General features: G+C 42.9%; 1 protein-coding gene across 3 annotated transcripts; it reads left to right on the top strand.

Moving 5' to 3' along the window:
* The first annotated feature begins 323 nt into the window (after window positions 1-323).
* gramd4a (GRAM domain containing 4a) lies at window positions 324-20,279 on the top strand. 3 transcript variants are annotated; one of them, XM_088288637.1, is made up of 20 exons: window positions 324-691; window positions 3,870-4,071; window positions 6,540-6,660; window positions 11,480-11,600; window positions 13,851-13,912; window positions 14,270-14,411; window positions 14,498-14,523; window positions 14,631-14,722; window positions 14,892-14,983; window positions 15,072-15,120; window positions 15,333-15,404; window positions 15,504-15,547; window positions 15,649-15,758; window positions 15,975-16,129; window positions 16,782-16,799; window positions 17,232-17,376; window positions 17,476-17,569; window positions 17,684-17,774; window positions 17,858-17,926; window positions 18,433-20,279. In XM_088288637.1, the coding sequence occupies exons 1-20, from the start codon at window positions 663-665 to the stop codon at window positions 18,562-18,564; spliced, it is 1,866 nt and encodes a 621-aa protein (XP_088144763.1). In that variant the 5' UTR covers window positions 324-662; the 3' UTR covers window positions 18,565-20,279. The 3 variants fall into 3 exon arrangements, with proteins under 3 accessions (XP_088144763.1, XP_088144764.1, XP_088144765.1); XM_088288638.1 differs by lacking the exon at window positions 16,782-16,799; XM_088288639.1 differs by lacking the exons at window positions 324-691; window positions 3,870-4,071; window positions 6,540-6,660 and adding an exon at window positions 9,994-10,475.
* The last annotated feature ends 58 nt before the right edge of the window (window positions 20,280-20,337 follow it).

The raw sequence follows: 20,337 nt of genomic DNA on the forward strand, positions 1-20,337 counted from the left end.
CCAGTTGCCTATTAATTATGTTATTCCACTGGAAATAGATATATTTGTCTGACCGGGCTCGTCTGTTTTTCCAACCCCGTTGTGACGTCACAACGGCGCTAATAGCATAACAACCCGTGCACCGACTAGAATATAGTAACATAGAAATTTTTAATTTAACCAAACAGTGATTTAATTGACACTTTAACGTTTCGTATGTTGTGTGAGTGCGTTCATTGTTCCTTTAATATTTATTTGACAAATTGCGCACGTGGGGTCTCCCTCCGTGCGCGAGGCTCCTTTAAGCGATCCTTCTGACGTCACTTCCGCGGCCCTTCCCTGCCTAACACCAATGCGAAAGCAACAAGAGGCGAAGCTAGCGAGACGTCTCATCTGCAAGCCACGGGCTGAAGCTAACGGTACTGCCTGGCTGGCTGGCTGGCTGCCCTCGGCACTCTTCTCTCCCGGTCCGAGGGACGACAGTTTTGTTTTCTGTCTTCTCCACCTTCACCTCATAAAGATAAAAAATGTGAGAGAGAATTGGACATTATCGTGATGGATTGATGGAGCGAGGGGACCAGCATTTTTTCTTCCTTTTTTTTTTCACCGCAACATTGGCGTTCATTTGGACGTCCTGAGCAGCAGGTGTACTGACGGATATACGAAGGCCAATCTCAGTGTTCATGAAACTTTGCTACGATTTACGCGCTGGGTAAGGAAATGTCCTTTATTTACGTTTATATTGAAAAAAGGAACACTTTTGGGAGGGGAGGATAATCTGTGGCACGTGCCGTGGTGCGTTTAGGGAATCCGATAAAATGACGGTACGTGAATCTATTTCATGTGTGATTATTAAGAAAAATAATTGGTGATATTTTGAATTAAAATAAAATTCTCTACCATAATAGTGGCATTTCGGTCGTAAGTTATCCTAGCTGGGCCTTCTGTGGTGGTGCAACAGTATCAAAACATTTATTGTCCATCTCCACTCCGCATTAATAAATGATACATTATTATTTTATAAATCCAGGAACGGACCTAAAGTAAACGATATGTCGTGGTTAATTTTGTTTTTAAACATTTTTGGGAGGAGGTGGGGGTTTTGTTTTTTATTTGCAAAACGGAAAAAAAAAATAAGTAAGCAAGTCCGAAAAAAACATCCCCAAAACAGGAAAAATATTTTAAAATGAAATTCCATAAAACAAGAAACTTGAAAGAAAACTTTAAAAATATGTATACATCTTTATCATTATGTATATTTATGAATAATCTAATTATGTATTAACATAACCTATGATGTATTATAATTCATAGAGAACAATGGGTAGGACTAGATAAGTCTTTACTTATTTCTATTCCCACAGAACATATAAACTGTTTTGAACTAAGATATGTATTGTTTTTCTTTCTCTTTGATTTTACGTCCATATGTCTTGTTTTGTATTTGATATGTTCAATCAATTAATATACAAAACACCAAAGTAGCCCAAATATTAATCAGAAATACCAAAGAATTTTTCCCCCAGTGAATAAAATCAACTTCTGCACGGTTATCTTAAAAAAAAATGATCATAATCAAAACAAAAAAGAAAAAAAAAATGCAAATTGTTTCAAAGTGGGTGTTGTGGTGCACGTGTGGAGCTCGTTTTTCTCCTTGTCACATTCTGGAAAAAAAAAATGTACTCCCACTTGACATTGAAATGAAAGCAGCCCACCTATGCTTCATTTATCATTATGACCCGTTCTTAACGTACGTACGTGAGAATTATTTTTCCTTTTCCAATCTGTATTTGAACGCAACTGCACGCCCTACACTGCTTTCCACTTGAGAAATTGACCTGCTGTTCACAACCTATTGATTATCTCTGTTTATGTAATTCCTGGTGATGTAATCGCAGCACATGAGTCGGCAGAACTAATTGCATTATGAATCTGGTTCCTAAACATCATTATTTTGAGTGCTGAGTGACTAAAATAACCCCCCCCCCTCCCCCCCAGCCAGTGTTGCATTTGCACACTTTGTGTTTGCTCAACCATCTTGATGTTTCCCCCACGGGGGCGTTGCATTAGTGGGCTGTGTTGTCGTTTCTTTAACATAACCCGAAAGTATGATAGCGAGCGCACATACTGCAAAGTAGATGTCAAAAAAATGCAAATATGCTTCTCCACCGTCACTGTTGGGGATGGGTTTTTCTCCAAGAGTTATTTAAAGGCCATGTTAATCCCGCTCTTTGTCAAGGAATCGCCCACAGGAGAGCCCGGTTAATTAGTGGATGACCTAGTATGTTGTTTTGGGGGAGAAATCGCAATCACAATATGGAGGAGGCGGGAACAAATCATTCCCTACTTCTTTATGATGTATTCTATTTTCGGCACGCTAATATAGGGCAGCTTTAGTTGTACAGTATCTTTTTATAGCATGTAATCCACGAGCAGCTGTGATTGGCTGCTGCGCCGTCTGTGACCTGTATGGCCGACAGTAGCCTCCCATCTACTATAGGTCATTGGCAGAAGATTACACCGACAGATTTGTGTACTTCACGTCATGTATATGATGGCGATAAGTTATTACTAAATTTAAAATGGTTAATATTGACCGATTAAATTTAGACGATTAATTGATATTTAGATTTATTTTTTAAATATTTTTTCCAATGTCATTTTTCAGATTTCCCCTTCACATCTTTTTTTTTTTTTTTCCCTCCTGTGACAGTACTTCTGTTATTTGGTTTCAGTTTCCTTGGTTTCACCTGTCAATTTACATGATGACAGCGTTTGGCTGACAGGGAAGTACGAGGAGGGGCTCGTTTCGCCGTGACATATCGTGGAAAAGGAAGTGTTTAATGACCTGCCACTCACGCCGTTTCTATTCGCATTCTCCGGGAGGCAACACCTGCTCACCAGTTGAAGCTGCAAGTCACAAGAGCCCGCGTGGGTGGACTGTCTCGTATATATAGAAACGGAGCAGGTTGCTACAATCGTGTCGCTTAGGGAAATGCTCGTCTAGACTCTTTTCGTTTTCAGGTGCAACTCAGTACACTCAGGCCTCACGCATTTTAATGACAAGTCTCCGTGTTTATATTTCTGGTCTATTCGGAGCAGCTGTATTATGTAAGGACATAAATGTTTGAGAAGCATCACTTCAATTCAAGAGTGGTTGCGGCAGAAGATTGAATGAAGAATGCAGTGCGACTATTCTTGTCTTCGTCAGGCCTCCGTCAGGTTGGGTGCAATCAAATATTGGCTAAAATCGATGAATGTTTTTTTTGTTGCTGGGTTGGACATTTGCTAGCTTTGTAAATTTGAAACTCATTTGCAACTCAAATTTGTTTCAACTAATAATAAAAAAAAAAAATATATATATATATATATATATATATATATATATATAATTATTATTATTTTTTAATTTACTTTTTAATTTTTTTTTTTTGCTTTGTTTTTAGCCAACATTTGAGTTGCAAATGAGTTTCAAACACACCAGTAAAAAAATAATAAATAAATAAATAAAAAATAAAAAAAATAGACAATGGACCGTTTTTTGAGATTGTCAAATCCAAAATGAAAACACACACAAGGAGCATGTATCTCTGTAAATAAAAAATAAAAAATCAATGCATTTTCTCCCTGTGTCCAATCGCTAGTGAACATCGTGAACTAGGTTGTCGACAGTCAATATAGCACGATAGCGCAACTCAACCATTACGTTTGCTCCCCTGCAATGACTCCTGCCATGGAAATGAGGCCAACTGATGCGCTGCGGTCAACTACGGGTGAAAAGGATATGGTTGTCACGGGTTACAAGAGCACATCCTGTGCAGACTGAAGGCTGACTTTCCACACATGGCGCTTGTGGAGACTAACTTTGCGTCATGTTTCCCCCCCAACAGGGTTGCCGTCCGCCATGTTAAGCTAAAGCCCAGGTGCGCGGTGTTGACCATGCTTAAGCGCCTGGACAAGATCCGCTTCCGAGGCCCGAGGACGCGGGACGACTTCCCCGAGCTGGGTGACTCGCCGCCCGCCTCCGACAACGAATGTAGCGATGATGTGCCGCCGAAGCGCGCCGCCAACGACGAGCCTCAGCGAGACCCCGTAGGTGCTCCTCAAACACGACACCAAACTTTTTTTGCCGTTTTCTCCCGACCCTGGATGCTTTGGCGAAGGTGTTATTTTTGATGCACTCGTGAATTATTCTGCTTGAAGATGCATCTCAACACTGCCCAAGCAGATGGTGGATTGCTTTTGCTTCATATTTCTGAGCCACCTCGGTGATATAAATCAGCTCGGCTTGTCACTTGGAGTGACTTTCGACTTGACGTTGAAGTCCCGTTGAAGCCTTGCTCCATGTTCCAACTAATTTGCTCTTAATTTGAAAAGAAAAATGTATTGTTCCTGTCACCAATGTCCAACATGAAAAGCTAATGGCAACCTAGTACCGGAAAAAAAAGTAACACCTGTTCACCCTCTCTGACTTTCACAGTTCTCTGTTAAGCCCAAAATGTCAAATCAAACCGAATTTCCGCTAGCTCCATGCTAACAGATGATGCCAGACATAATCATAAACCTCCAACTCTTATTTTATTACACACAAAGCAACCAATATTACAAATGGCACTCACAGGAATGTCTTCTCTCTGCTCTGTAAATTTTTAGAGGCGTCTTCATGATATATTAATATCATGCCAAACTGGAAAGCACCCCCGAGAAGTCGTTCTTCCTTTCCCCATTTCTTTTAATTCTCTTCTCGACTCATCTTGTGTCTCTTTGGTGATTCCCAAATTCCGCCCATGGCCCATTCAAGTGTCTTCACGTGTGTTTAATTGCATCCACCCGAGCTTTGCTTTGCCATCAGCGCGACGGTGTTTGCCCACGCCAGTGTGTCAGCCCACCGGGGAGAGCGTCGTTCACGTCACCACGCTGATGACTCACTGCCAGAGAAGCCAAAAATAGGCACCGTGCCACACAACGCGTGTGCACAGTCCCCAAACACATTTGACATTCTCGCCGTTAACGTTTTCCCTTGGTTCTCAAATGGCTCAGTGGAACCCACGCAGACTGCAGTGATGTCACATGACTCGGCTTATGTGTGGTGATGCGTTCAGGCGTGGCTGGGACAAATTCACTTGGTTCTTTTTCATTATTTTATCTTCATCTGAAGTGCATTTTTGGGCGTGTGATCTTAAGAGCTCATAATACTGGAGGTGTAATTGGGAGAGTGCTAATTTGCACTTTCACACATGTGGCTGATCATTACCACCCCCAATGGAGCTTTTTGAAGCAAGCGCATTAGCTCCGAGGGCAGGGGCGGGCAAAATAGGGGCGGGGGGAGTAGTACAGTAAAGAATATTTTAATTGAAATAATAAATAATCAGGGTCATTTGAAATTGTAATCATTTTAATTATTAATAAACTAACAAAATATATTTGACTTTTTTTGACAAATTTGAAAAATATTTTGCAAATATTTTATTTAAAATTTAATATGTAGAATTAAACAATTTTCATGGCATTATTGTTAAATTGCTAGACATATAAAAAAAATAAGCCAAACTTAATTTTACTCATGCATTTGTATTTTATCAAATTAATTTTCCATAATAAATATACTTCTTGCCAATTTATAAAAAAAATAATGACGTAAAAATAATTAAACCAAAAAATAATCAATGTCATGAAATAGAAAAGTATTTAATTTTTTTTAAACAATGTACTTTAACAATTGAAAATTGGTCACATTTGATATACATTTTTATTTGTATATGTACGTTGCTTAGTTTTAATAATTAATACCAGTAAATAATTTTTATTTAATTTAAATTTATATTTATTGTAATTTAAGTATACGCGAATTAGTTGTGTAAATTTATTGCGACAATTCACAATTTTCTAGTTGAATCAAATCTAAATTCTTCTTCTAAAAATTGGGAACTTACTTTCCCTCCTTGAGAATCCTCGCCTCGGACACGCCGAGGCTTGACCTAAGGTAACCCCTCTGCCGAGGCAGCCAATTGATTGAAAAGGCTGCGGGAGTGGCTGTGAAACGAATTGCAATCGCTATTAATACTCCTCAAACCTCATTTGGTAATGATTTTTCATCAGCTCACATCACATCCTGGCATATGGCTTTCATTCGTTCATTTTTATTTTTTTTTTTGGGCCCCCCCCACTGATGAGCCTGTTCTCCCCAAATACACTGTCAGGTAGTTGTTGGCACGGAAAAGCCTCCGCAGTGTGCGTCTGCCTCTTAAAGGACCCGTGCCGAGCCGACGCCACTCGCGCGAGCATCCCTCCGTTCCACCCTGCATCTGCCTCATCCCTCGCGTCAAAGCCAGCCGTCGTTGCGCGCGCGTATTGCTAAACGAGAGGGATCCTCCTCTTTTCCTCCTCGGAAGAGGAAACGCTCGTGTGAGTCATGCGTGGTGTGTGTCGGCTAAAGCTTGCGAGCAATCCTGTGAGAGGTTTCGGAAAGGAAGCCTCAGACTTGGGAATTTATTTCTTCCCCCCTCCCCCCTCTGCATGTATAATTTAAAGCCGGTTTTCTTTTTGGTGTGCGTGCACAGGCTGGTTCAGGGTCTCCCATCATGGCAGCGGCGATCCAGGACTTTCAGAGATCGGAGTCGGAACGACTGAACGAAGTCAAAGGACACTTGGAAATTGCCTTACTGGAGAAACACTTTCTACGTGAGTACACACAAATTTGCGTTGCCAACTGCTGGTCCACATTTAGAAATTTGCAGTAAAAGTATTCCTTTCTTGTTTCCAATGAACTATGTTGAAGTGACTCGAGGATTCATGTAGTGCTTTGACGCCATCTTTCGGCATCTATAGTTTTTATTGCATTGCGTCACGTTTTCCAAGAGGCTTACTGGATTGCATTGCTTATTTATTTGAAGTACTATAATTAGTGTTTTACCCCAGCATCATGCCAGCCGAGCGAGAAAAGGTTAAATTTTTAATAGTGGTTCAGAAATAGCACTCAAAGTAACAGTAGGGGACTCTTTTTTTTTTTTTTTCTTCCCTCCGTGAGCTGCCATTCATACAAAAAAAAGCTAACTTTGTGCCCAGATTTCACTCCAAGTATATTTGCGACTAAACCCAGATTGTCATCAGTTCAGTGCTTATAGTACATGTCATTATCACATATTTTTTTTGTAGCATACCGTTATAGGAAAGATTGAGAAATACTGCCGTTTGTAAATCCAAACGCTTGAAGTGAAAACGACCAATAAATGTACTTTCTCGTCGCCACACGTGTGGTCCTGGCTGGTCCACCGTCCTAAAGGAAGTTGTGCGTTGCCATGGCAACGACGAGGATGCTGTTATTCGGATTGCAGATTATTTCGAATGGCCGGAAGGTTGAATACTCAATTTGGGATTGAACAATTTTGAAAAATGATCTCAGAATGGTTGAATTGATTCCATTCCCCCCCCCCCCCCAAAAAAAAGTGGGGAAAAAAACCATCACGTAACGGAACATGCCACTTTTTTTTTCTTCCCCACCATCCTTTGTTCTCTTTTCATGGCTTCACGTCTATTCGACGGGGAAAGACGGGCGAGTGTGTGAAAGAGAACTACCTCAGGCCATGTCCTCTCCCTCGTAATGCCTCCCGTCGGAGCGAAAAGGACCCGATTTATTGTCAGCATGTCAAGATGCACGCTCGATGAGCTTCAGCACCCCGTGTGGGCTCGTCTTGCTTCGTCATTGGCTTTTTTTTTTTTTTTTTTACCCCCCTTCTGCTTCTCGTCTTTCTTGCTGACTTTCACAGCTCTTTCGGTCCTCTCTGTCTATGCCAAGCCTTCGCTTTCAGCTGCTTGGACTCTTTGTCTCCGAGATGTGATAAACACGCAGGTGAATCTGCAGCCAGCTTGGCGACAGAAAAGATGGCAGCTGCTCTTTTTTTTTTTTTAATTATTTATTTATTTTTTTAATTCTAATGTGGCTCGAGAAAGAAACTTTTAAGCCACATGTGGTGTCCACGGAAAAATCCCGACTGGGAACAGGATCTTTAATTGGATCAAAGGAGCTTTAAAAATTTCTAATCATGTTTTCCCATTTTGTTTTCTGCGACGTCTTGATTGAAACGTAATAAACGAAAACAGCGGCGCTCACTCAGTCTGTTGTCGCTCCAAATATTTCACGCAAATTTCAACCTTTACTGGCTTTTCAGATCTTAGTATTCCGAGGTGTAGGCGTTCCCTCGCTCTCTTTTCTTTCACACGTCTTTTTGGCTGTCCTTCGCAAAATAATGCCGCATGTTAACACAAACACCCCACTTTTAGGAGTGTATTGTGTTCGGCCTCACACCGGACGCACAAGTTTCCATTCTAAATGGTGTGTGTGTGTGTGTGTGTGTGACCCGTGGCCTTCCTGTGGCATTGCTCGCCATTGGCTAGCGCTATTCTGGGGGAATTTAATTGGTTAATATGTAACCATGTCGACATGAGATCCCCTTAAATTTTGTTTCTTTATCTTTCTGTTCTTGAATGAGTTTGCAAATTTTCTTGATTGACCACTCGGTAACTTCGGTTGACTTTTGTTGCCCTTGGGGTCGCGTCTACTTCCTGTTTCCTTCCCACCCAACTGCCTCCATTGAATTCTTCCGTGTCGGGTTGGCTGGTCGGTGTCATACCAACCTCCCCTCTTTCCTCTTTCTGTCTTAACCCGACCGCTAGGTTCTATTTTTATTCAAGGTGTCTTCCTGTTTGAGTTTTTTTTTTTTTTTCTTTCCACTTGTAATGACATTGGCTAATTACATTAGGCCTTTTGGTGTCCGTCTGAAAACAAGTCGCTCATATGAATTTCAAAGCTCCTCTCAGTGTCTGACAATACGGGATTAGCATGGCGTGCATCAAGTAGAGCGCCATATGGGAATGCAATCGATGCGGTTCAATTGCCGTAAACGTTGATCTGGTTATTTCTGGAAGCTGAATGGCGATGCATTAGCCACGTCGATAGCGCAACACTGTAACCTTGAATGAATGGCACGGAATTTAACAAAGATGATGAAGTTTGACTCTTTCAGTCAGAACTCGCCAAAGTTTATTTTTTTTAATCTCTGGCGTGTGCACATATGGGTGAGCGAGGACATTGTTGTTGTTTTCCCACAAGATGATTTGAAAATGCTCTTGTTCAGGGTCGCGTATGGAAGGTCATTGCGACGGTGCCCGCCCCGGACGCGCGTTCTATACTGACCGGGCAATCGATGCGATGTCCTAGCTGCTGTTCCACTTCACGCTGGGATGAAAAAACACACACACACACACACACTAATGTCTGTGGTGAAACCTCAAAGTGCAACTGAAGGTTAGCTGAATTACATTAACTGAGTGACGCCACTATGGAATTATTTCGACACTGCGAGTCAGGTATTTTCAAATCTTCAATCTGGCTTCTGAAAATCTTTCTTTTATTTTGTCAAGCTTCACAACGCTGCACATCTCAAATGAGGTCAAAATGTCCCGCCGTGCTTTCTCGGAACGCGTGAAACAATGACCCCATGCTCCTTTTTGTTTTTGTGTTCTCGCTGTCGACGAGCAGATGCGAAGCTCCCCCCCCCCCCCCCCCCCCTGCTTTGCGCAACATGACACCGAGCGTGTCGACGGTGACGGTGTCATGCGGCCGTCCGCGAGGTGATTTTGGGGCTGTGAAGTCAGCAAGTTGTGTTGACAAAGCGAAACTAAGGAGTCAAAGCGGAATTTGGGTAACTCTGAGACATCGGGTCCGGAGCGCGAGAAGCCAGCAAGTCACAAGATGAAATGCGGCCGCATTACACTTCCTCCTTTTTTTTTTTTTTTGTCTGCTACATGTGCAACCAAAACCGTTTTTTTTTTTTTTCGTGGCTTCATACTCAAATCATCGCTGTGGCAATTTCTGCAGAGAACAAACCGACTGAGTATTCCCTCTGTCTCTCGCCCCATGAACCTTAATGACCCCCCCCAACTTCATCCGATGAAAAGCGCCATTGTCCGTGCTCCTGATTGGAAACGTTCACACAGTACTTTTCCCTTTTGGTGGCTTTGGCAAACCTCGACCAAATGTGATTTGCTGAATTGTGTAAAGCAAAGGATTCGAAACGCGCCTCCTCGATAGCAGAACAATATGCGTAATGTACTTGTGAGCGATTACAGATTCCAGGCCTTGTTATGCTGCAGGCCCCACCTCTCGAGATCCCCCCCCCCCCCTGCTGGTTTGTACGCTCAGCCCAGTCCAGATCGTTGACCACTCTCAATCAGGATTGATCATGTCGGATGAAGACGTTTAAGGACTTTGGTGGGTGCTAATGGAAAAGGGCACACGGCAGTCGTGGCTCTGTTTCACGATAGACGCAAAGCGGACTCCCTGCCGAGCCGCTCCTGCTCCAGCGTCCCGACCAGCGCTCGGCTCCAAAGGCGGATGGGGGGGTGCAAGGTGGACGACTTCAGCTTCGACAGCTTCGATTTGCTCTACGCCGGAGCGGTCGATAGGCTGAAGAGCCACAAAAGTAGCGGCGGCCTCAGTAAGTTGAAAACCGACGCATCGGTGCCGCCGAATTGGAGTTGTCATCTGTCTGACCCGCGTGGTTTGAAAATCATGTGGGGCCTTTCTTTTATGGAGTCCAACGCGAACAACATGTTGCGTAATTTCCAGTTCATGGGTCGAGGTCTGGATTTGTTCTCCGTACGCGCCTCACTGCCGAGAACAAATATGACGCGATCATTTTAAGGTTTTCCTGGCGGAATGTTTTTTTTTTTTTTAATGAAATCACCGAATTGTCAAATATTCATCAGCGCAGGTTGAACCGCTGGTCCACTTGCTAATTTCCTAAGAGGTTTACCTGACGACTGCAGCTCTCCTGGTACTGATAAGCGAGCCGCTGCTAGGCCGATTAGCTCGTAGAACCCGTTAGCGACCTTGACACTCTTTGCTACTACATCATCAACGCAACGTGAGCGGGAAAAAAAACAATCATTTACCGAAGCGAGTCAGCAATAATCGCAAATCAAACTGGAATGTGCGAAACTCTGAGAGCAAGGTCGGCGTTAACAAAGGAAGTCGCTAACATGATCACAATCATGTTTGAAGTTCATTTAGAAAGAGAAAAGCCTTTTTTATTTGCCGGCTATATTAAAAAGGGACTCGCTCGGCGCCACCCCCCCCTGAGGGCATTTGGGCTTTTGTTCTCACTTTATTGCCTTCCGTCCTTAAATATTCATGCATCCCTTTAGTCGGCAGACAAAGGACCGAGAGGAAATGCAGCCCATGTTGTTCTAGAAAGTCCCCGACACCTGAGACCACTCGAGGCTGGAGGCTGCCCGGGTGGATTATTGGGTCGGAGCGGAAGGTGAAAAACCGAACGTGCGCTGATAAACAAAGCCAGCGAGTACTTGGAAGGGGTTGCAGCCATGAAATCATAAATGAGCTCAAACAGTCTTGCAAATCAACATTTTCTGTTTGAGCACAAAGTCCCACTTTGATTGGAATTTCTGTTTGTAATAACAAAATTGCGGTTGTCTCTTCCAGAGGAGGAGCTGAGGAAGCTGCGCGAGGAGACAAATGTGGACTCCCTGCGGCAGGAGCTGGAGAGGGAGCGAAGCAAGCGGCTCGACCTGGAGCAGAAGATGGGCGACGTGCTTAAATCCAGGTACAAAGGCCTCGTAGGGGGAAGTGAATCGGTCGCGGTACTCGTGGACGCTCTGTTGGCATGAAGTGAGTCATCCCAAGGCAATTATAAAACCGTTTTACGCTGAGTGGACTTTGATGGCGCCAGTTGGAAAGATGCTGATAAGAGAGTTGGAATTAATCCACATTCTGCATTACAAAAGTCATTTATAGTCTTAACCAAGCAATTTGAATGGAATCAAATCTTGGGATTGGTTAATTTTGGGAAAGGCCTGAGGACGATTCATATTTGAGATTGTCAAAAAGGAAGGAGGCAGCAGTTTTTAGCTGAGGCAGCAGGATTTGTCACGCTTCAAGACCAACGGAATAATCTGTTCAAAGTTTGTCAAACTACAATGTAGCGAAAGGAGAACGAATTTTGCAAAAGCGACACCTTGGTCGGTTGTACAAAATTGGAACATATTTAATATTAATGTTGGCCTCGTAACCGGCCAATAAAACTCCCGATCCTGCGCAATGAAAGGCCTCTTGTGTTGTGGCTCGTGGTCATGTTTAGCGCGCACTTAAAATGCACTCTTGTGCTTGCGCTGCTTATTTAGTGGCAGCTGGTACATTGCCAGCTTTCGTAATGTTTGACCACAAAACCTCTCGCTCTATTTAATTGATGAGCCAAGAGTTTGCGCAAAAATATTTAATCCGTTCTAAAATTTCACTGTTGCGCGTTTGGTGATTGTAATTAATCCAAGAAATAGAATTATGCTTTGAATGTTTTTTTTTTTTTGTGTGTTTTTTTTTTTTTTTAGCTAGTTTTAATTGGTGAAAAAAAATATTTTTGTCCTAGTCCAGGCGTGGGCAAACTCCGGCCCGGGGGCCATATGCGGCCCATTAAACGTTTTAATCCGGCCCGCCAAACTTGAAAAAAAAATAAATGAATAAACCTCGTTAATGTTTTATTTTTTTAAATACTGTGATGTGTCGAAGACAGATATTTTGTTGTCATGCTTTTGTTCACTTTCATTTAAAATTAAATGTATTTTTTTTCTCCGATGAGGTGAGGTTACCACAACACTCCATCCATCTACTCTTGGTCCGGCCCCTCTGTCAAATTTTAGAACTCATTGTGGTCCACCAATCAAAATGTTTGCCCACCCCTGTTCTAGTCCATACAATCCCATTTGTCATTTTGTCGGTAAAAATAAATAAATAACTAAAAAAATGCACCATCCTTCTGCAAGTCATGCCTTAATGACACACTAAACCATATCGGCGTCTCCTTCTTGGCACCCGTTGGTACAGTTCTGTCCAAGCACACCACTGGTGTTCTCGTTGCGATCTGATGATGCTCGTTGGCCTGCCAATGGCGGATTCCGCCGAGGGATTAGCCCCAGAGAAACGTGAACTCAGGAACTCGAGAATGCCAAAGACAGTTCAAGCAGATTGTCCCGTCCTCTGGGGAATTCTCTTGTCGAATGATAGTAAACATCCATTTCAAGAGTTCATCAACCAACCGGGGAGGCGTTGGAGCGTGCTGGCTAAAAATAGACCACTCTGGTTACGCTGGGAAGTTTCCATGTGTGAAGAGAATGGTCTTAGTTAAATTTAGTCACGAACGCCCGTGGCCTAGATACAGCTTATGGAAATTTACGGAATGCTACGAGCGTGGGTGTCTCAAATAGCACCTGACAGTTTTTGGGGAGGGGGGGGGTGTTAATTTCACCAATATTTTTTTTAAAATAAATTCACCTCTTTTTCATTTTAATTAATTTTATTTTTTTTCTTCCCCCCCGATTTTCAGTTATAAACTTTCTTTTCTTTCAATTATACAATTCTCCACGACATTGCCAATTGGCCCAATGTTAATGTTGGATTGCAGAGGACAGGCTTTGCAGCCAATAGGCCGCCACCACATCCCATTCTACAGGTGCGCCATAATAGTGCAAGCGGACATTCATGAGCCAACCTTTAGTTTTACAAAACAAAGTCCTGTTAATTCAAATGGAAAGTGTTCAAGTAGTCACTGAGTCACTAAAAAGCTTTTTGGTTTTTTTTCCTGGAAGGCCATCCGCAGCTTTTAATTAAAATGGAAACTAAAACCGCAACTACCCTCTAAAAATTATTTGATTTTTTTTTTTTTTTTTAATTAAAGCAAAATTCGCTAACTGAAAGCAAAAAAAAAAGAAAAAAAAAATCAGCTTCTGCTACTTTTTATCCCGCCACAAGGATGTGAAAGTGACACTCTTTTCCATTTTTTTGTTTTTTTTTTTTCCTCCAGGCTGGAGGATTCTCCGCCGCAACCTCCTCGAAAACAACAGTCACCCTCTAATAATGGAACAGGTAAGACCCCAAGGGGAGAGGAATAAATAGAGTGCGAGGATGAGAGGAAGGGTTTGCAGGGAAAGTCCCTCCAAGGGGAGACAAACAGGAAATGACAAGGTGGGTATGTGTGAGATGGAAAGCGGGAAAGGAAAGGGAGTGCCGGTTATTCTTGGACATGTCTTTAAAACATCATTAACGGGAGAGGGTACATTAGTGTGTTTTTTTTAAAAAAAAAAAAAAAAAAAAGGGGGTGTGTTTTTGCTATTCTTAGCATGCTTTGACCTTCCAGTAACCTCGTGTGTGTCTGCAAAGATGAAATGTGAATGTTGTCGTATTTTAAGCGAAACACAACTGAACGTGCGTGCTTTTGTGCAGCGGACAAGCAGCAGCAGAAGGAGGTGTGGAGCTCGCGGCTGCAGAAGTGGTTGCACGAGCGCTTCGGCGTCTACGTGGAAGACTTCCGCTTCCAGCCCGAGGAGAGCACCGTGGAGGCAGAGGAACCGCTAAGTGCTAAAAGGTGGTCCAGAGCAGATTTATGCTCACTCGGCGATTCAAGTGCGTTGTTTGTGTGTTCTAAGTTTCTGTTTTGGTCTCCCCTTTCAGGTTGACAGAAAACATGCGGCGACTCAGTAAGTACTCGCCACTCGGGATGAATATTAAGATTGCGATTAAATATGACGTGAATGCGTTTTCTTGGCATCGCTAATCGTATTTGTTCCCCGTGCGACTGTTTCAGAGAGAGGAGCTCGGCCTGTCACCAACTTCTTAAGGAACCTCTCCGCCTTATCCAATTGGCACTCCGTCTACACCTCAGCTATTGCCTTCATTGTGAGTATCAATGGCAATTTTTTTTTTTTCAACAGTGCTCCCGATGGATGACAAGCAATTGCAGGAAGCCAGCACGAGTTTGGCGCCGTCATCTCCATTATACTACCTTCAAATTGCATTCTTGATTTTGTCGTCATGTGACTTGATGGTTGGTCTGACTGTGTTGCAGATCTACATGAATGCTGCTTGGCATGGCTGGGCCTTCCCCATGTTCCTCTTCCTGGCCATCTTGCGCTTGTCCTTAAATTACCTCATTGCCAGGTCATGCGATTACGTCACAGAACTGTGAAGTTGCATCTCAAAAGTGAAATCAGGGGATGAATCTCGATGTTTTTTTTTTTTTTTGCAGAGGTTGGAGGATACAGTGGAGCATTGTGCCTGAGGTCTCTGAACCAATGGTGAGGGCTGCGTCAGCACATTTTGATGTCACGGGCTCTTTTTTTTTTTTTTTTTTTTGCTCTGCTGACATCTTGTACACAATTCCAGGCTTTCTAATTAATTTGCAGCAGGGTTGCTTTCATATATATTGGTGCTTTGTTGCACGCTCTCTGAGGATTCCGTGGGCATCGAATTTTAGTTGGTGAACCTCGTTTGTGTTTGTTCTGTGTAGGAGCCTCCAAAGGAAGACCTGACTGTGTCCGAGAAGTTTCAGCTCGTCCTTGACGTTGCACAAAAAGCTCAGGTGCCGTTTGCAATGGGGGGAAAATTTGCCTTTTCATTGAAAAGTCAACAAGCTAATTGGCCCCAGTTTAAAAAAAAAACTCGTTTTTTCTTTTCACAGAACCTTTTTGGTAAGATGGCGGACGTTTTGGAGAAGATAAAAAAGTAAGTCCAACTAGTTGCGCTTTCTCTTGAAACATCCTGTCGAGCCATAGCGAAAGTAGACATCTGCGGTTACTTTATTTATTTACTCCCCCCCCACGCAGTCTCTTCATGTGGGTGCAGCCGGAGAGCACCCGTAAACTGTACATCTGCCTGTGGGTGGCTTTCATCACCTCCTGCGTGCTGCCGTACAAACTCATGGGCTTCATGATCGGTAAGACGTTGGCGACAAACAACAAGCGCCGCTTTATTCCTCGCCGTAAATGCCACGTCAGGGCCCCCTGAATGAATGCAAATACTCGCGATCAGTTCAGCGCACACAAACAAATGCATTCAATACAGTAATCAGTGCATGCCGGCTCCAGGCGGTCGGCATTCCCTCCAAGATTGGATCGCATTTGCATCGATGTGTGGGCGTCCTCCTTTTCAGGCCTGTACGCCGGCATCAAGTTCTTCATCATAGACTTCCTGTTCAAGAGCTGCCCCAAGCTGCGCGACAAGTACGACACGCCGTACATCGTGTGGAACAGCCTCCCCACCGACCCCCAGCTCAAGGAGAGGACCAACGCCACCGTGTCTCGCCGGGTGAGCCACGCCTCCTCGTTCGTCTCCCTCCCGCGTTGGAGACCATCTGAAAGGGCTTAGCCGCGCTAAAATATGCCTAATGCCGCCAGGGGGGGGATTATTTCCACTTCTCATTTCTGTGCGGCTAATGCAAAAAGCTGACATTTAATCAGGTGTGTACCTGTTAAAGACTTTGCCGTTGCATCACAATCCGTCTGCGTCGGGTTACGTAATTCAGGGGTGTTTAGTCACAGTTTACGTTGAGAACGCCAAGGAAGCGGCCCCTCGACACGACGACAGTTGCCTTGTTTAAAACTCATTCACTCCCATTGACGGATTTATACGTCAAAGTCCATTCATTTTTCCTATGCTGTGCAGTGAATGAGTTTTAATCATTTGGTCAGTCTGCCTGTGGAATCATCTGACTAAATTGTGTTTATGTATATTAAAGCTGTGTCCCACTACTGCCCCCTTGTGGTCATCAAAATATTGTCACTAATTGATGAAAGGGGTCCATTGGACGGTCAGCCATGCGACAAATTTGGACGTCACAGTCGTGTGTGTTGTGGCCTCAGTCACAAGATGTCCTATGTCCTCTCTCTCTCTCTCTCTCTCTCTCTCGTGCTCTCTCTCTCTCTCTCTCTCTCTCTCTCTCTTTCTCTCTCTCTCTCAGCTCTCTGCCACAGAGAAGGTAGGGACTTTGGTGTGTCTCCCTCTGTGGTCAATAGGAAGGAAGCATTTTATATTATTAGTTCCTCCCTTGCTTCGTTTTAGTTTAGTAATTATGACCTTTAGTATTAGTATTGAATGGAACTTGTCCCGCCCATTCGTTCTTAAATTTTATTTTGTGTTACTGTCATTTTGTATGAAAATAAAATTAAGGGAGGAGTTTAATTTCATCAGGCCATAGCCTTGTCTAACAACGTTCTTTGAATGGGTAAATTCCTCAGAGATTTTCGCCGATCGCAGCTGGACCCGATCCCTATGCTGTAATATTTTTGTTCAAAAGAAAGCCTCTCTCCCATTAGAGTCCCTCTCCCATCTTTAGCGGCCACCGCCTTTGTCCTTGTTGCCTTCTCTCCTAATTTTTCCTTTTTGTGTCTTCCTTTGTGGTCCTGCGCAGGTGCAGCCTGTGGCTTCCCGAGGCAGCCTGGCCACGGTGCCGTGCGGCGTGAGCCGCGAAGAGGAGGCGGGCCGCTCCCACAGCACCAAGAAGGGAGCCTTCCACGAGATCTTCAACCTGCCGGAGTCAGAGCGCCCTCTAGCAGGTGAGAGCCCCGCACTGCACCTTATACAAGCCCTGCGCCTTCTCACACACACAGCTCCGAAATATGAGGAGCTTTCTCACCGCTCAATTGTGTTGCCAGTGTGCGAGAACGGCTGGCGGTGTTGCCTGATAAACCGAGACAGAAAAATGCCCACCGACTACATCAGGAACGGGATGCTTTACGTCACCGAGAAGTAAGTGGGACATCTCTCCAAGGATTTTTTTTTTCTTCCCTTTTCTCATCAAAGTGCCACAGAAAAGACTTTGAAAGGACAAATTAATGATGCCAGCCTCTCTGTGTCCTCCAGTTACTTGTGCTTTGAGAGCTCCAGTTCCCGGTCGGGCTCCTCTAAGAAGAATAAAGTCATCAAGCTGGTGGACATTACTGACATCCAAAAGGTGACGACTGCTTGAAAAAAAATTTAATGTGACCTGGTTAATAATTGTAAATTAACTTTTTTTTTTTTTTATATTATTTCCAGTACAAGGTGCTTTCTGTCCTACCAGGAAGTGGAATGGGCATCTCAATAGCAACTCCTTCCACTCAGAAGGTACCAAAAAAAAAAAATCACAAAAATGACATTTAAATGCATTATTTTAATTCATCACAACGCTATATATAATACAATTATTTTCTTAAAGTGATAATACAGTTTAAAAGAAAAAAAAGAACATTACCCTGTGACGTTAAGGAGACAAACATAAAATCTGTCACACAACAGAAAACAAAATGTATTGATGGGGTTGCTATTTTTTCTCAATACTCCCTTTAGTGTTGATGTTTTAAACTGCAAGGGTAATAATAAAAAAAAGAACCCTCTTGAATGTCAATCAACCTGCTCAAGCAGCAATAACATTTGAACATAGATTTGCACCAATAGTTAGCTCCGATGCTAATGCTATCAGTATTGTTAGCTCCGTGAATTTGCGACTGCCGAACCGCAAATATGCCGGGTTTTTTGGAGTAGTCGCTTGAGAGGACTTAAAACTCGGACCCCCCCCCAAAAAAAAAAAAAATCCCCGCTAATTATAGATTTGACGCCCTTGTGTGCTCCAGCCGCTGGTGTTCGGTGCCATGATCCACCGAGACGAGGCCTTTGAGGCCATCTTCACGCAGTACAACAAGGTGGTCACCACCAGCAAGCCGCCGGCAGCCACCGCCACCGCCGCCGCCTCTGCCGAAATTTAAACGCCCACCCTCTGCGCCGTCCCACATCTTCCTGGACACTTTTTTTTTTTTTGTGACAGGATCCTGACAAGGGAGCTGGTCCTCCCCGGTCAACTGACTGCTTCCCTCTGTGTCGTTCCTCTTGTGTGTGTGTGTGTGTGTGTGTGTGTGTTGCATGTGTGACAAAATAGTCGTGTGTTTTGTTTTGTTTGTTTTTGAAACCTCTTCCAGTGATGTGAACTCTCATAACTGGAACTTTAAGAAATGTGTCAACTGACCATTTTTGGAGTGTTTGTGAAAACGTCACATACAGAAAAAAGCCTTTGTGTTAGTTTACAGTCGGTCGCTTTGCTTTGGTGTTTTTGCGTAAATGTTTTTTTTTTTTTTTGGTCCAGACATGCCTTTTCTTACCCGTTTGGACTGATGACTGACTGCATTTCAGCACAACGTGGTACTAAGGCTTCTATTCCGTGACTGCTATTCTCGCCCTGCACTTTAATACGGTCATTCAACTGGACTCTTTGCAGACATGTGTTGATTATTAATCACTTCCGGTCAGGTAATTTAACAACAACAACAACAACAAAAAAAAACAATGCTTTTGTGTATGAGTAAAGCTGGTCTTAACTCCTTCGAGGTGTAGAAATGTACTGCCAAACTCACGTGGCTTTTTTTTTTTTAAGGTCGTTAGTCCCCTACAGATTCAGACACACACACACAAAAAAAAAGGCCTTGACATTTGAATATTTATGATGTGAAGTTATGGCTAAACCCTAAGGTTCCACATAAAAGGACATTTAAAAAATGTCAAGGTTGCACAAAACAAACCGGGTATGACATTGCCATAAGTGCAATTGACCGGTTCGTACTGTGACATTTTTTTAAATTTTTTTATTGTTGTCTTTTTTGTGTTGTTAGCACGATGTGATTGGATGTCGTCTTAAAAGCTTTCTACCAGAAGCCTTTTTGTTGTCGGTTTCAAACGAGAAGCACAGAATGTATCATGTTGTTTTTGTTTTGTTGCCAAATCTTTTATCTGCCATGTTCTGCCTAAGTTCATGTTTACACAAGCTTGTAATTTTTTTTTTGTAATTTTTTTTTTTTTTTTTGCAGTTTGAATTCCTTTTCCATTTTGGGAGTCTTGACGACTGCTGTAGTTTTTAAATTCACGTTGGATCACGTGTTTTGCTTTTTAACCAATAGGAGACCAGCAGATAATTACCATTCAATGCAGCTGTTTATTCTTATTTTTTTTTCTCCTCCCGATTCGACATACCCTCTACATTGTTTTATTTTTAATAATGTCATTAGACGGATCTACTCACTGTAAGACCGTGAGTTCTTTCTTTAAAATATTTTTTGTTTGTTGATAATTCTCCAAGTCACGAGCATGCATCGCAACGCTCCAAAATTGTTCCTTGGGAACACGTCACACTTGGTTACAAACGGCCTCGTTTTGACTCAAAAGGTAAACTTAAAGTAGACAAAAACCTCAGTTCTGTTTTATTGAGCTGAAATGTTCCTTTCTGATCGAGTCGGTGAACTGTCATGTGCAAAAGCAAACGTTACTTTACACGACTGTACTTTAATTTTCCTTGTTTTTGACTCGCTATTGTGATTTGTTCAATTTGGATACAAATGTACAGTGAAGTACGTTAAAACCGCTGGGTTTTAAAGACTTTTATTGTCAAGGATCATGTGATGTACATTTTTTTTAAGTAAACAGATTTAAGGTATGTTTGTTTCCCGTGTCCATTTTGTTGCGAATTAACATACCAACACACGTCTCCACAT

Source organism: Idiotropiscis lumnitzeri, chromosome 2, assembly GCF_059441095.1.
Source record: "Idiotropiscis lumnitzeri isolate Australia: NSW breed Sydney's pygmy pipehorse chromosome 2, RoL_Ilum_1.0, whole genome shotgun sequence".
In the NCBI taxonomy this organism is placed as follows: Eukaryota; Metazoa; Chordata; class Actinopteri; order Syngnathiformes; family Syngnathidae; genus Idiotropiscis; species Idiotropiscis lumnitzeri.